General features: G+C 47.2%; 1 protein-coding gene across 1 annotated transcript in view; it reads left to right on the top strand.

The window, feature by feature from the left end:
- The window catches only part of LOC143275247 (trafficking protein particle complex subunit 14-like), an 83579-nt gene that overhangs the window by 16272 nt on the left and 51036 nt on the right, over positions 1-16271 (top strand). Inside the window, exons 3-4 of the mRNA XM_076579221.1 lie at positions 2233-2319; positions 9328-9442. Coding sequence (XP_076435336.1) covers positions 2233-2319; positions 9328-9442 — 202 coding nt within the window. The remainder of the gene's footprint in view (positions 1-2232; positions 2320-9327; positions 9443-16271) is intronic.

Genomic DNA, 16271 nt, shown 5'->3' on the forward strand with positions numbered 1-16271 from the left:
GAAGTTATAAGAAAGTTCGTCAGTTACAGTCACTGATGCTATGATGGCATCAGAGTCACGTGTGATGAGCCAGTCCAAGGTATTGCCAGATCTGTGTGTTGGTCCTTTGAGAAGCTGAGAGAGAGAATGATTGGACAGAGACTGATATGGGCATATGACATCAGAAAAAGTTTGGTTATCGAAATGAAAGTTGAAATCTCCAAGGATGATGAGTTTGCCAGAATGAAGGTTGTAGTAATCAAGTAGTGTTTGGAACTCTTCATGAAACAGAGAAGACGTTGGATTGTTCTTACAACCAGGAAGAGGACGATAGAGACAACAGAATATGATTGATTGACCGGGTACACTCAGAGTGACTTCGAGCATTTCAAAAGAAACATGTGGAAAGGCGTGGTTGTGTGAGGATGAAAGGGAAGATTCCAAGATGTCTCTGTATTTGTATTTGTATTTGTATTTCTTTTTATCACAACAGATTTCTCTGTGTGAAATTCGGGCTGCTCTCCACAGGGAGAACGCGTCGCTATACTACAGCGCCACCTGTTTTTTTGTATTTTTTCCTGCATGCATTTTTAAAAAAATTTGTTTTTCCTATCGAAGTGGATTTTTCTAAATAATTTTGCCAGGAACAACCCTTTTGTTGCCGTGGGTTCTTTTACGTGCGCTAAGTGTATGCTGCACACGGGACCTCGGTTTATCGTCTCATCCAAAAGGGGGAAGGAAAGGGGCAGGGGAATGTATGGGGAGAGAAATAAAACATTTGTGGCCTGACGTAGAAGATGAATGGTTTTGGTCCAGGAGATATCACTTTTAATCAGTATTTCACGATAACTTGCTCCCTCTGCACTCGCCAAGAGAAGGGGGGAAGGGAGAGAGGGTATGGGGAGGGGTGTAGATGGAGATAGATGCCATGGAAGAGGGAGGGAGGAGAGGGGGGAGGTAGGAAGGAGGGATCCATCAGTAAGCAGTGTGTGCTGGGAAAATCCCACGCTTCCGCCACAGGCGCCTAAGACACGATAACACCTGTAAAACTGCTATAAATACAACGATCATTCATTACCATTCCATGAAAATGAGTATTCTATGCAGCTTACTTTCCACACTATCATGTTGCTGTAAATCTCTTCTTTTGCATGACAGCAAACATTCACTTCATAAATTGAACAGAAACCACAAAACATTATCTATTTTATTTATTCCTGAGTTGATTAAAGGAGACTTCACAAATAAACAAGTCTCTTTCTGCATATTGGAAACTGCTCACCTGGGACAGAAACAGCTGGTTTACAACCAAGACATAACTCCTTCAGTCTCAGTCATAAATGAGTTGATGCATATAATCACAGGTATTTGGCTGTCTGACTCTGGCTACTGATTACTGTTTGAATGCTCTGCCATGTTGCAGTGTGATTTCCTCATGAATTCTGCTAAGAATAGTGTTTTAAATCTGTATATATGTAATATAGATTAGACGTAAATGTATGTGCATCCTAATGTAGGTAATCAACTATTTATTTTTGACATTTGATATAGATTAGATGTAACTGTATGTGCACCCTCATCAGTAATCTAGGTAATGAACTATTGTATCTTGGATATTTTTGGTCTTTTGGATTCAATTATAAACTGAGGTCCCATGTACAGCATGCTTTTAGTGCACTTAAAAGAAATGGCAAAACAAGAGTTGTCCCTGACAAAATTCTGCAGAAACATTCACTTTGAATATAAAACATACACTTGCAGACAGTAAAAAACAACATTGAAGGATGGCGCCGGATTATGGCACAGAGAAGAATCTACTGTGGCTGAACAACAATGCAATACAATAGAACAGAATACAATACAATGCTGTATGATATGATGCAGTACAATACAATAAGTACAATGCAATGCAGTACTGTATCAGTCTTTGCACTGAGAAAATCGTCCTGTTTTATTTTCACCCGTGTCCATGGGATGTTTTAGTCGTGTATCATTTTGTCAGGAACAAAATCAATCGCACACAAAAAAGATGTTATTTATTATTGTTACCATATTTGTATTACTATTTCTATTCTTTTGTTTTTCTAATTGATTATCATTCTTTTGATGATGGTGATGATGAGGTAATCAACTCTGACAAGCTGGTAATTAACATTGAGATGGGCACCAGATTGTGATGAAAGTGATAATGGTTGAGGTTGTTATATCATTTCCTTTTTATAAATTACGATTTCATTTTTCAATTAATTTCAGTAACCAAGACAGTGCATGTCCAAGACCCTCCTCATCTTAAAGTACGTTTTGTATCTTGTGGTCAGCAGCATCTGCTTTCAGTGCAAGGTAAGTGCACACAAGCCACCCAGTCTGAAGTAAATTTGGGATGATCTTTAGCTGTTCATTCTGAAGATTACTAGCTATCAGTCTACAAGCAGTCTACATCTTGGAAAATCTGAGATCCCAAGAAAAATAAAAGAGTACCTGAAAAAAACAGGTACAAGGCAATCACACCATTGATAGCCTCAAAGAAAGAAGAGAGAGAGAGTGGCCAAAAGTCTAACATAAAAGGAAGAGCACAATCCTTTGCTCATCAAACGAATATTGGCATCATTCCCAAACTAGCAATGCACAGATTCCTGCAAAATGGAACAGGGTCTCTCTTGGCAGTCCCAAATACATTAGACTGAGCAACACGTCAGATGTCATGCTCATTGCATCAGAGATCTTTTCCCACCCCTCTTGCAGCAAATCAGTTGCAGTATGTGTGTGAGGCATGTATGTGTCATCAGAGCTCTATGTGTGTGTGTTAGGTATTGAGGGAGCTGCAGAATATAGGAATGTGTGTGTGTGTGTGTGTGTGTGTGTGAGCTGCAATATGTAGGAATGTGCATGTGCATGCACGGTGTGTGTGTGTGTGTGTGTGTGTGTGTGTGTGTGTGTATTGTGAGAGCTGCAAAATATAGGTAAATGCAGGTGCAAGTGTGTGTGAATGTTTATCTCTGTGTGTTTGTGTGTTGTGTGTATGTGTTGTGGGAGCTGCACTATGTAAAAGTGTGTGTGTGTGTGTGATGTAAGAGATAGCGAATGTAGGTATATGTGTGTGTGTGTATGTGTGTGTGTGTGTGTGTGTAACTGTAAGAGTACATGTGTTGTACTTTTATGTGTAGTGTTGGGCCTGCATACATTTGTATGTGGCTTTTGTGTACTGCAAATTATTGCATATCTGTTGTGCCTCTGTGTGTGTGTGTTTGTGTGTGTGTGTTTGTGCGTGTGTGGGTGTGCACGATAGGGATTCACTGACCATGGCCCATTTTTTACTCACTTGTATAAGCAATGTAAGTTTGTGTAATAACCCAGTGTTTGGTTGTTTGTGTGAGTGTTTGTGTGTGTGTATGTGTATGTCTGTGTGTCCATGGTAAACTCTAACATTGCCATTTTCTCTGGGAAATACTTTGTCAGTTGATACCAAACTTGGCACAAACATAGCAAATGACCAGTTTTTTCCATACATTCTAATCATGATGATATTGCACCTCTGGGAAGGGCACAAAATATATTTAAATATTTTCACACAAAAATTACTGTTACATTTTTTTTTTTTTTTTTTTTCGCAAAACTTAGCATTTTTCTGCGACATACTGACACACTGAGCAGTAGCAGTTAATTACAATTCTTATTGTTGAAAATGGAACTTCTTTTGCTCAGTATGAAAGTTACATTAACACACACACCTCTCAATGTGCCTGTTAATGGGACATTATAGGCAGAAAACCAATTATTAGTAAGGGAGATAATTTTCTATTAACAGATCTCGCTCATCTAAAACAGTACAGAATTAAAACATGACTCTGGGCATACAGAGGCTTTTGTGTTTTGTGTAGATATGGATGGTCACTAGCTACCCACTCCGAAGTAGATATGGATGGTCACTAGCTACCCGTTCTGAAGTAGATATGGATGGTCACTAGCTACCTGTTCTGAAGTAGATATGGATGGTCACTAGCTACCTGTTCTGAAGTAGATATGGATGGTCACTAGCTACCCGTTTTGAAGTAGATATGGATGGTCACTAGCTACCTGTTCTGAAGTAGATATGGATGGTCACTAGCTACCCGTTCTGAAGTAGATATGGATGGTCACTAGCTACCTACTCTGAAGTAGATATGGATGGTCACTAGCTACCCACTCTGAAGTAGATATGGATGGTCACTAGCTACCCACTCTGAAGTAGATATGGATGGTCACTCGCTATTCGTTCTGAAGTAGATATGGATGGTCACTAGCTACCCACTCTGAAGTAGATATGGATGGCCACTAGCTACCCGTTCTGAAGTAGATATGGATGGTCACTTGCTATCCGATCTGAAGTAGATATGGATGGTCACTTGCTATCCGATCTGAAGTAGATATGGATGGTCACTAGCTACCCACTCTGAAGTAGATATGGATGGTCACTAGCTACCCACTCTGAAGTAGATATGGATGGTCACTAGCTACCCGTTCTGAAGTAGATATGGATGGTCACTTGCTATCCGATCTGAAGTAGATATGGATGGTCACTAGCTACCTACTCTGAAGTAGATATGGATGGTCACTTGCTACCCGCTCTGAAGTAGATATGGATGGTCACTTGCTACCCGCTCTGAAGTAGATATGGATGGTCACTAGCGCCCATTCTGAAGTAGATATGGATGGTCACTAGCTACCTGTTCTGAAGTAGATATGGATGGTCACTCACTATCTGTTCTGAAGTAGATATTGATGGTCACTTGCTGCCCACTCTGAAGTAGATATGGATGGTCACTAGCTACCCACTCTGAAGTAGATATGGATGGTCACTAGCTACCTACTCTGAAGTAGATATGGATGGTCACTAGCTACCCACTCTGAAGTAGATATGGATGGTCACTAGCTACCCACTCTGAAGTAGATATGGATGGTCACTAGCGCCCATTCTGAAGTAGATATGGATGGTCACTAGCGCCCATTCTGAAGTAGATATGGATGGTCAGTAGCTACCCACTCTGAAGTAGATATGGATGGTCACTAACTACCCACTCTGAAGTAGATATGGATGGTCACTAGCTACCTGTTCTGAAGTAGATATGGATGGTCACTTGCTACCCACTCTGAAGTAGATATGGATGGTCACTAGCTACCCACTCTGAAGTAGATATGGATGGTCACTAGTTACCCGTTCTGAAGTAGATATAGATGGTCACTAGCTACCCACTCTGAAGTAGACATTGATGGTCACTTGCTACCCGTTCTGAAGTAGATATGGATGGTCAGTAGCTACCTGTTCTGAAGTAGATTTGGATGGTCACTAGCTACCCACTCTGAAGTAGATATGGATGGTCACTAGCTACCCGTTCTGAAGTAGATATGGATGGTCACTAGCTACCCACTCTGAAGTAGATATGGATGGTCACTAGCTACCTGAAGTAGATATGGATGGTCACTAGCTACCCACTCTGACGTAGATATGGATGGTCACTAGCTACCCACTCTGAAGTAGATATGGATGGTCACTAGCTACCCGTTCTGAAGTAGATATGGATGGTCACTAGCTACCCACTCTGAAGTAGATATGGATGGTCACTAGCTACCCACTCTGAAGTAGATATGGATGGTCACTAGCTACCCGTTCTGAAGTAGATATGGATGGTCACTAGCTACCCACTCTGAAGTAGATATGGATGGTCACTAGCTACCCGTTCTGAAGTAGATATGGATGGTCACTAGCTACCCACTCTGAAGTAGATATGGATGGTCACTAGCTACCCACTCTGAAGTAGATATGGATGGTCACTAGCTACCCGTTCTGAAGTAGATGTGGATGGTCACTAGCTACCCACTCTGAAGTAGATATAGACGGTCACTAGCTACCCCCTCTGAAGTAGATATGGATGGTCACTTTCTGCCCACTCTGAAGTAGATATAGATGGTCACTAGCTACCCTTTCTGAAGTAGATATGGATGGTCACTAGCTACCCACTCTGAAGTAGATTTAGATGGCCACTAGCTACCTGTTCTGAAGTAGATATGGATGGTCACTCGCTATTCGTTCTGAAGTAGATATGGATGGTCACTCGCTATTCGTTCTGAAGTAGATATGGATGGTCACTAGCTACCCACTCTGAAGTAGATATGGATGGTCACTAGCTACCCGTTCTGAAGTAAATGGTGGTCACAAGTTATCTGTAAATTTTCCTTTGGAATCTTTTTTTGCCTTTGTGTTTTTTTGTGTTCTTCATTGTTAATACTGTGCTTTGGAGGCGATGAATTTAAAATTAGAATGGTTGGTACCTCCAGCATGGCCCAGCTCAGGAGTCTCAAAAGAGTTCAGTTGTGTGGTTAGCTACCCACTCTGAAGTAGACATGGATGGTCACTTGCTACCCGCTCTGAAGTAGACATGGATGGTCACTTGTACCCGTTCTGAAGTAGATATGGATGGTCACTAGCTACCCGTTTTGAAGTAGATATGGATGGTCACTAGCGCCCATTCTGAAGTAGATATGGATGGTCACTCACTACCTGTTCTGAAGTAGATATGGATGGTCACTAGCTACCCACTCTGAAGTAGATATGGATGATCACTTGCTACCCACTATGAAGTAGATATGGATGGTCACTAGCTACCTGTTCTGAAGTAGATATGGATGGTCACTAGCTACCCGTTCTGAAGTAGATATGGATGGTCACTAGCTACCCGTTCTGAAGTAGATATGGATGGTCACTAGCTACCTACTCTGAAGTAGATATGGGTGGTCACTAGCTACCCACGCTGAAGTAGACATGGATGGTCACTAGCTACCTGAAGTAGATATGGATGGTCACTAGCTACCTGTTCTGAAGTAGATATGGATGGTCACTAGCTACCCACGCTGAAGTAGACATGGATGGTCACTAGCTACCAGAAGTAGATATGGATGGTCACTAGCTACCCACTCTGAAGTAGACATGGATTGTCACTCTGAACCCACTCTGAAGTAGATATGGATGGTCACTAGCTACCCACTCTGAAGTAGATATGGATGGTCACTAGCTACCCACTCTGAAGTAGATATGGATGGTCACTAGCTACCTGTTCTGAAGTAGATATGGATGGTCACTAGCTACCCGTTCTGAAGTAGATATGGATGGTCACTAGCTACCCGTTCTGAAGTAGATATGGATGGTCACTAGCTACCCCCTCTGAAGTAGATGTGGATGGTCACTAGCTACCCACTCTGAAGTAGATATAGATGGTCACTAGCTACCCCCTCTGAAGTAGATATGGATGGTCACTAGCTACCTGTTCTGAAGTAGATATGGATGGTCACTCGCTATTCGTTCTGAAGTAGATATGGATGGTCACTCGCTATTCGTTCTGAAGTAGATATGGATGGTCACTAGCTACCCACTCTGAAGTAGATATGGATGGTCACTAGCTACCCGTTCTGAAGTAAATGGTGGTCACAAGTTATCTGTAAATTTTCCTTTGGAATCTTTTTTTGCCTTTGTGTTTTTGTGTGTTCTTCATTGTTAATACTGTGCTTTGGAGGCGATGAATTTAAAATTAGAATGGTTGGTACCTCCAGCATGGCCCAGCTCAGGAGTCTCAAAAGAGTTCAGTTGTGTGGTTAGCTACCCACTCTGAAGTAGACATGGATGGTCACTTGCTACCCGCTCTGAAGTAGACATGGATGGTCACTTGTACCCGTTCTGAAGTAGATATGGATGGTCACTAGCTACCCGTTTTGAAGTAGATATGGATGGTCACTAGCGCCCATTCTGAAGTAGATATGGATGGTCACTCACTACCTGTTCTGAAGTAGATATGGATGGTCACTAGCTACCCACTCTGAAGTAGATATGGATGGTCACTTGCTACCCACTATGAAGTAGATATGGATGGTCACTAGCTACCCGTTCTGAAGTAGATATGGATGGTCACTAGCTACCTACTCTGAAGTAGATATGGGTGGTCACTAGCTACCCACGCTGAAGTAGACATGGATGGTCACTAGCTACCTGAGGTAGATATGGATGGTCACTAGCTACCCACTCTGAAGTAGATATGGATGGTCACTAGCTACCCACGCTGAAGTAGACATGGATGGTCACTAGCTACCAGAAGTAGATATGGATGGTCACTAGCTACCCACTCTGAAGTAGACGTGGATGGTCACTCACTACCTGTTCTGAAGTAGATATGGATGGTCACTAGCTACCCACTCTGAAGTAGATATGGATGGTCACTAGCTACCCACTCTGAAGTAGATATGGATGGTCACTAGCTACCCACTCTGAAGTAGATATGGATGGTCACTAGCTACCCGTTCTGAAGTAGATATGGATGGTCACTAGCTACCCGTTCTGAAGTAGATATGGATGGTCACTAGCTGCCCGTTCTGAAGTAGATATGGATGGTCACTAGCTACCCACTCTGAAGTAGATATGGATGGTCACTAGCTACCCACTCTGAAGTAGATATGGATGGTCACTAGCTACCCACTCTGAAGTAGATATGGATGGTCACTAGCTACCTGTTCTGAAGTAGATATGGATGGTCACTAGCTACCCGTTCTGAAGTAGATATGGATGGTCACTAGCTACCCGTTCTGAAGTAGATATGGATGGTCACTAGCTACCCGTTCTGAAGTAGATATGGATGGTCACTAGCTACCCACTCTGAAGTAGATATGGATGGTCACTAGCTACCCACTCTGAAGTAGATATGGATGGTCACTAGCTACCTGTTCTGAAGTAGATATGGATGGTCACTCGCTATTCGTTCTGAAGTAGATATGGATGGTCACTCGCTATTTGTTCTGAAGTAGATATGGATGGTCACTAGCTACCCACTCTGAAGTAGATATGGATGGTCACTAGCTACCCGTTCTGAAGTAAATGGTGGTCACAAGTTATCTGTAAATTTTCCTTTGGAATCTTTTTTTGCCTTTGTGTTTTTTTATGTTCTTCATTGTTAATACTATGCTTTGGAGGTGATGAATTTAAAATTAGAATGGTTGGTACCTCCAGCATGGCCCAGCTCAGGAGTCTCAAAAGAGTTCAGTTGTGTGGTTATCTCATGTGCTGTGAAGAAGATGGCACATATCAGTTTATGAAGTTTGGTTTATCTAAAGGTTTGGGATGTTTGCCTGTGTGTGCATGTGCTTGCTTTCAGTGTGTGTGTTTGCGTTTGCGTGTGCTGTGCGTGTATGTGTGTGTGTATGTGCGTGTGTGCGCGCGCGCCTGTGTGTGTTTGTTTGTGCGTGTGTGTGTTTGTGTGTGTGTGTATTTACTTGCTCATGTGTATTTGTGTTGAATTCCCTCACAGTCAAACTGGATGTTGTTTTTCTTAGTGAAGAACGCCTCCTGCCAGACGATCACTGTCAAGAATCTGACGATTGTTCCCAGTTCCTCACCCTCTTGCGACCACCGCGAGTTCTTCAGGGACAGTCTGCCTTTTAGGGACAGGTTACAAGTTTTGTTTCTTTATATGATATATAAATGCCCAGTGGCCAGGTGACGTCCATGTAAGCAAGTTTTGTTCACTTTGTTAAAAGTGCATCAAGGGTTGGCCTCCCAGAATCTTTTGTGCTCTTTGGCTCCGAAGCTATGTTTTCTTGAAGTTTCAGGGTGTGAAGAATCACCAAATTAGGGTAATGTGCATTCATTAATCAGCGGATGATCCACTGTGCCAGTACTAATCCATTTGATAAAACTTGCATTGGATGTCTACATTCTAATGTCATTTTCTCATGCAGTGAGGGTTGAAGCCTTGATAACTTCGATCTGTCGCAAAATATATTTCTCTTAGGTCGACGTTAAATTCTGAGCTGAACAATTTCATTTGCTAATCATCACATGCATTAATCATCACATGCATTAATCAGTATCACATATTCTCTTCCACCTGGCATTCTTGACCACTATGGCTTCAGTTGCTCTGAATCAGTCTTGTGAGTCAACCTTCTTCTACATTGTCCTTGCCATCGAATGGCTGTTCGACACACACTCTCTTGTGAAGCCAGCTACAAATACTAGTGTGATATAAAATCTCTCTCTCTCTCTCCCTCTCTCTCTCTCTCTCTCTCTCCTGTTGTGAACCCAGAATTCTTGGAGTTACCAGTCCAGTTTATGGTGGTGGTGGTTACACACGATCACCGAGATACAGAGAGAGAGAGTGAGAGAGAGAGATGTGTATATGGACAATTGAAAGAATATTTAGAACATGATATATTTACATAGTAGAAGACGTCATGTAAGGTCAGAAAGATAACGTAAAAAATAACATTACATCACCTATTATGAGCGTAGTCTGTGATAAAGCTGCTGGGTAGCAGCGAAAATTCAGATTTGATTTGATTTTTTGTTTAACAAAATAGGTGTTGGTTTTTAACTTTGTTTTATTGATTATATATATATATATATATATATATTGGTGTCATACACTGTACCATGTCAAACTGATGCAAACTAGGCCTATTGGTTTGCTCTGCTTGGCCAAATTTCGCGCGGCTAACAGTGAAAAGACGCCCCTCTTTGCCTGGTCCGCTCTTAGCCAATCAAACGCCTCTAAAAGCTATAAGCGCTGAATCATTCCTTTGGCCAAGGCTCTCTACGCCATCTTGTCAGGTTTTCGCTCTGTCTTGTCTTACGCTTTTTTTGGCTATTAAGCGTGTTCATTTGGCCTTATTTTGTTGTATGCGGCTTGTCTGTATATTTTTCTTACATTCTGTGTACTCGTTTCGACTCGGCCCCCTCGATTCGTTTGTATTTTTCTACCTCTGAGTCGATCCTGTCTTTCCTTTCTCTGTTGGGGATCGAATTTTCACTGGGTGCCTACGCGCGGTACCATGCCTCATATGCCATCCTATGAAGGCAGGGATCATGATGCTGGGAGGGATACTCGGCAAGAGACTCTCCCAGGCCCGGAGCTCATGATTCCTCCCGATAGGGACCGCGGCGATGCGTCTGATCGCGGAGGGGATGCTCATTCCAGTAAAACGGTCATGAAAGGGACCGGGGGGAAAGGGATACGAGCGTCGCCTCCCGAGGTGTCCCAGCGCGAGGCAGGTGGAGGGGGGAGTAGCACGTCCTCTCTTGGTGGTGGGGACTCGCGGCTGGGTGCGAACTCCCAAGGGGAGGCCGCCCCCCGCCGTTACCCGGGTCCCCACACAGAGACGGCCCTCAGGGGCCCCAGTGCTGTTCCCCCTCCTCCCTTCTCGGTCGACCCCCCTCCCCCACCTCCTTCTGGGGGAGAAAAACATTTGGTTCCGGGGGGGGACCTCTACTTTGCCCACCCCGGGCCAAGCCACCCCAGTCTCCCCACGGAAGGGGATTCGGGGCGCATGGCAACCTGCTCTGCAGGTCTTCCCGCTATCCGGCTTGGCCAGGTTTTTCCCTTCAGCGAGGTCAAGGCGCCAGTGACCCTTGGGGTTGGGTCACAGGATGGCTGGTGCCCACGGGTGGTATCCCCCATTCTACCCGTACTGGGGCGCACCTGTGGTGCATGCTGGGTTGCCGGGAGGACCAGGGACCAACCCCTTGTCCGCTCCCCACCGGACCCAACCCAGCACAGATCACAGGGTGACTCACACAGCCCCGACAAGAGGGATTGACTTCTCGTCGGGCAGGTCGAGCTCCTCGACCAATATTACCACTACAGCCTCAAATTGGTCCTCTGTCAACACACAGGTGACCTCCACGGTCACAACGGCTTCCTTTTCAGGAACGACGGCAGCTGAGGGGCCCCGCTCAGCCCGTGGGAGCCTGCCGTTCCCACCTACCCAGCCCTCGGTCCTACAAGGAGATGAGTGGGTGTTTGTCCCCTCACAGCACTCGTGGGTCCTTCTGGCGTCCAGGGACGCCCTCTCTGAGAATGTGTGGCACCCACCATCCCAAGCATGGTTGGACCTATGGTCCACACGCTCCCCACCCGCTTCAGGTGTCAAGGACATAACAGCGGCGGCCAGGGTCCCTGCTCGGGATCGTCCCAGCTCATCCCGCTGGGCTGACCACAGCCCACAGGACGCCCCCGTGGGTACATCCACTAGGGATGGCACCCAGCAGGGGATGGACTGTGAACAAGAGTGGGAGCCCCTGTCTTCGGATGAGGACGAACAAGCGGATGAGCACTCTTCGCCCCCATCCCAGGGGGACAGATTGAGCCCACGCCTACCTAGGGACCAGCCTGAACCAAACTCGGACTTTGCCAAGCTCGAACTGACCCTCCCCAATAGGGTCACGCATGCCGAATCAGTCCCTCAGGCAACTTTGTCACCCTTAACCCTCCTTCGGCCATGTGACTCTAACTCCAGAACCACAAGGCGACTCAGAGTGCCAGAAATGGCTCAGGAATGGCTTAATAAGCCAGCCCGCACTGTCAGGGGTGCTGCTTCCATCCCTCCTCCAGGCAGGGAGTCCCTCTCTGCCCCGGGCGCTTTTTCCCAAGGCAAGTTCCTTAAAGATTCCTCCAAGGGAGGAGTGTGGTCCTGGTACACACAGGACCACCCTGCCTACAGGGAAGCAGAGCCCTCCGCGCAGGACAGGATGTTGGTCTCACAGCACACCACCTTCCCCACCTCAGCTACTCTTTCCTTTAAAACATTAGCAGAGTGGGACAAACTGGCCCGCCGCTGCCTCCTCGAGGTTTCCACGGCTTATACCTTCTTTGACGCGTTCCTCCACAGGGCCAATGAGCTGTGGGAACAGTGTCCGGTTAATCAGGACACGGAGTCTCCTTCCTCTGTCCCGCCTGGCCTCTTCTCAGACCCGAGGTTAAACACTTTTGGCAATCGGGTAGCGTCTGGTTTCATGGCAGCTGCAGACACAGCTACCAGCCTTCACTTCAATACTGTGCTAGCGTGGCGTGATGCCGTTCTCCGCCTCTCTAACATTCCAGTAGAGGAGAGGGCTGCCCTCCCAGCACAGCAGCACTCCCTCTTCGGCCAGTATGCGCCGCATTTTGTCAGCCACAGTGCAGAGACAAACAGGGAGGTGGCCTCATATTTAGCCCACTCCTCCCAGGGGCGCCAGGGTTCCATGCCATTGAAGAGACCCGCCACCAGGGCCCCTCCATATACCACGCCTCCTAAGTCAAAGCGGCGTGCGCAGAATCAGCGGCAGAGGAACAAACCACCTCATGTCCGTCCAAGCCGACCGGCCATGCCCAAGGCCAGAAGGCAGCACCCCCAATGACTGGGCCCCGATTCAGCACCGCCAGTCGTTCAGCCCCTCCAAGTAGGAAACTTGTCCCAGCATGCACATCAGTGGCGTGCTCTGGGACTCAACGACTGGATTGTATCGGTGCTAGAGTTGGGGTACATGCTGCCTTGGGCGGGGGACCGCCCCCCTCTAAGATCCACTCCTCCTCCTTATGTGCCCAGGTCGATGGAGCAGGAGAGGAGATTGGGCTACCTCCATCGATCTGAAAGATGCTTATTTTCATATCCTCATCCACCCGGCATCCCGTCGGTACCTGAGGTTCGTGTGGAGGGACAAGGTGTTCCAGTTCTCGGCCCTCCCATTTGGTCTGTCCCTTGCCCCTTTCCTGTTTACCAAGGTGGTGCGGGAATTGGTGTCCATCGTCCGGTCGGAATCCATTCGTCTCTGTGTGTACCTGGACGACTGGCTTATTCTGGCCCAGTCACAGGCCCTGTGCCAGAGTCATACAGCCAGACTTCTAGACCTTTGCTCCCAACTGGGCTTCATCACGAACCAGGAGAAATGCGATCTGTCCCCGAGTCAGTCCTTCGACTTCTTAGGGATGAGATTCGACACGCGGTCTATGATAGTCTCTCTGACGCCAGATCGGTGGGACCGTCTGGCAGGCCTCCTCAGCCACTTGCGCCGTTCCTCCCAAGCAACAGCGCGGACACTTTCTTCCCTCCTGGGCATGATGGAGTCCATGGCACCTCTCATTCCCCTGGGCAGGGTTCTCAAGCGCCCTCTTCAGAGGGCACTCGGGCTACGGTGGTCCCAGAGCACTCAGCCATGGGATACCCTGATATGTCTGGGCGAGTGGTTCCTCGAGGTGACATCAGAGTGGTTAACCACCCCTCTTCTGACACAGGGGGTGCCCATAGCCCCACCTACTCTTCAGGTGGCACTCTTCACAGACGCCTCCTCCCTGGGCTGGGGAGCCCACATGGACTCACTCCATGCAGCAGGGACTTGGTCCCCGGAGGAGCGCCTATGCCACATCAATGTTCTGGAACTGGAGACAGTTCGCAGGGCTCTCCTGCACTTCATGGGGGAGGCCACTGGCAAGACCATCCGCTTGTTCACGGACAATACGACGGTCGCATGTTACGTGAACAAAGGGGGGGAGCGCACTCGGCACACCTCTCTCTGCGGACCAAGGCTCTCCTCCGTTGGTGCCACAGCAAGGGCATTGCACTTTCAGCGAGACACATAGCAGGAAAAGACAACATCTTGGCAGATGCTCTCAGCAGGTCCAAGAGTGTCATACACACAGAGTGGACCCTGGACAAGGACACCCTGCAGGGGGTGTGGGAACAGTGGTTCCGGCCGATGGTGGACCTTTTTGCGACAAAGTTCAACAAGACTTCCCACTTGTGTCTCTCCGGTCGCCGACCCAGAAGCGTGGGCAGTGGATGCTCTCTCTCTAGACTGGAGCAGTCTGATTGCCTACGTGTTTCCTCCCTTTCCAATCCTGTCCAAGGTGATACGGAAAGCCAGGTTGGAACCCCCACAGCTGATCCTCATTGCGCCGAAATGGCCAGCCCAGCCCTGGTTTCCGGTCCTTCAGTCCCTGACACATGTTCCACCCCTGGAACTGGAAACCAAACCTCATCTGCTGAGGCAGCCTCATTCGGGCTTTCCTCACTCCAATCCTCAACTGCTCCACCTGCACGCGTGGCTGCTGTGCGGTCGGAACTGTCAGCATCACCATTGAAGTCTTCCACCCCTTGGTCAGCCTCTGTGTCGGCCGCGCTGACCCAGGGGGGTGCCTCCTCTGACCTCCTCTCCATAGTCTCCAAAGCCAGGAGGGAGGGAACAGAGACTTTGTATGACTTTGGCTGGAAGAAATGGCTGCGTTGGTGTGCAGCTCAGAACATTCCCCCTACTAACCCTACGAGCATGCAGCTGGCCAACTTTCTGGCTCACTGCTCATCGGTTCTCAACCTGTCTGCTAGTTCTGTGTGAGGGTACAGGTCTGCCATTTGTACCACTATCAAACAGCTAGGTAGTCCCGCTTTTGAAGCTGATTTCCTGCTCAGAGAGGTGGCTAGGGGCGCCTCTCTGAAGAAAGCTAGGAATCCCAGAAGAGTGCCCCTCTGGGACTTGTTCCTGGTGCTGGATTTCATTCGAAAACAGCCCTTTGAGCCATTGGGGACTATTCCTTTTGACCTGCTCACTCTCAAGACCACTTTCCTTCTGTTGCTGGCCACTGGCCGTCGTAGAAGTGAGATTCATGGTCTTAGTGGTATGCCACAAGATCTAGCATTCCACAGAGATGGTTCCATCACTCTTCGTTTCCTTCCAGAGTTCCTGGCTAAGAACCAAGACCCCGAGGTCCCTTCCCCCTCTCTGAGGGTCAGACCTTTGTCTGATATTCTTACCCAAGATGATGAGGATAGGCATCTCTGCCCCGTTCGGTGTCTCAAATACTATTGGGATAGGTCTCGCCATAGGCGTTCTTCTCAGAGGCGCCTTCTCATCTCCCTCAATGAGAATTACAAGAAAGACATCGCTGCAGGCACCATTTCCCGCTGGGTTTCCCAAGTCATTCGTACAGCCTACTCTCATGCACACAAGGATATCAGTTGTCTTAATCCCAGAACACACGAAGTGCGGGCCATAGCTACTTCGGCTGCTTTCCAGCACTCGGTGCCACTGCAGCATGTCTTGGAGGCAGCCTTCTGGCAGTCTGAGAATCCCTTCATCAACTTCTACCTCCGGGATTTCTGTATGACCAGGGCTGACGGTTCCAAGGGGATTTCCTTTGTCGCGGCTAACACTGCCGTCTCGGTTACAAGGACTCCCCATACGAACCAGTAGGCGTTGCCCTCCTCCATTTGCTTTAAATTCTGCATCAGTTTGACACAGTATATGACACCAAAAGGAGGAGTTTGTATTATACTCCATGTTTGGTGATACATATACTTACCATGTCAAACTCGAATGCCCGCCCGTCCATCCCCACGTCTCCGCCGTGGTTCTCATGGGGCATTTTCTTTGATGGCCACGGAATGATTCAGCGCTTATAGCTTTTAGAGGCGTTTGATTGGCTAAGAGCGGACCAGGCAAAGAGGGGCGTCTTTTCACTGTTAGCCGC

The sequence above is a fragment of the Babylonia areolata genome, chromosome 30, assembly GCF_041734735.1.
Source record: "Babylonia areolata isolate BAREFJ2019XMU chromosome 30, ASM4173473v1, whole genome shotgun sequence".
Lineage (NCBI taxonomy): Eukaryota > Metazoa > Mollusca > Gastropoda > Neogastropoda > Buccinidae > Babylonia > Babylonia areolata.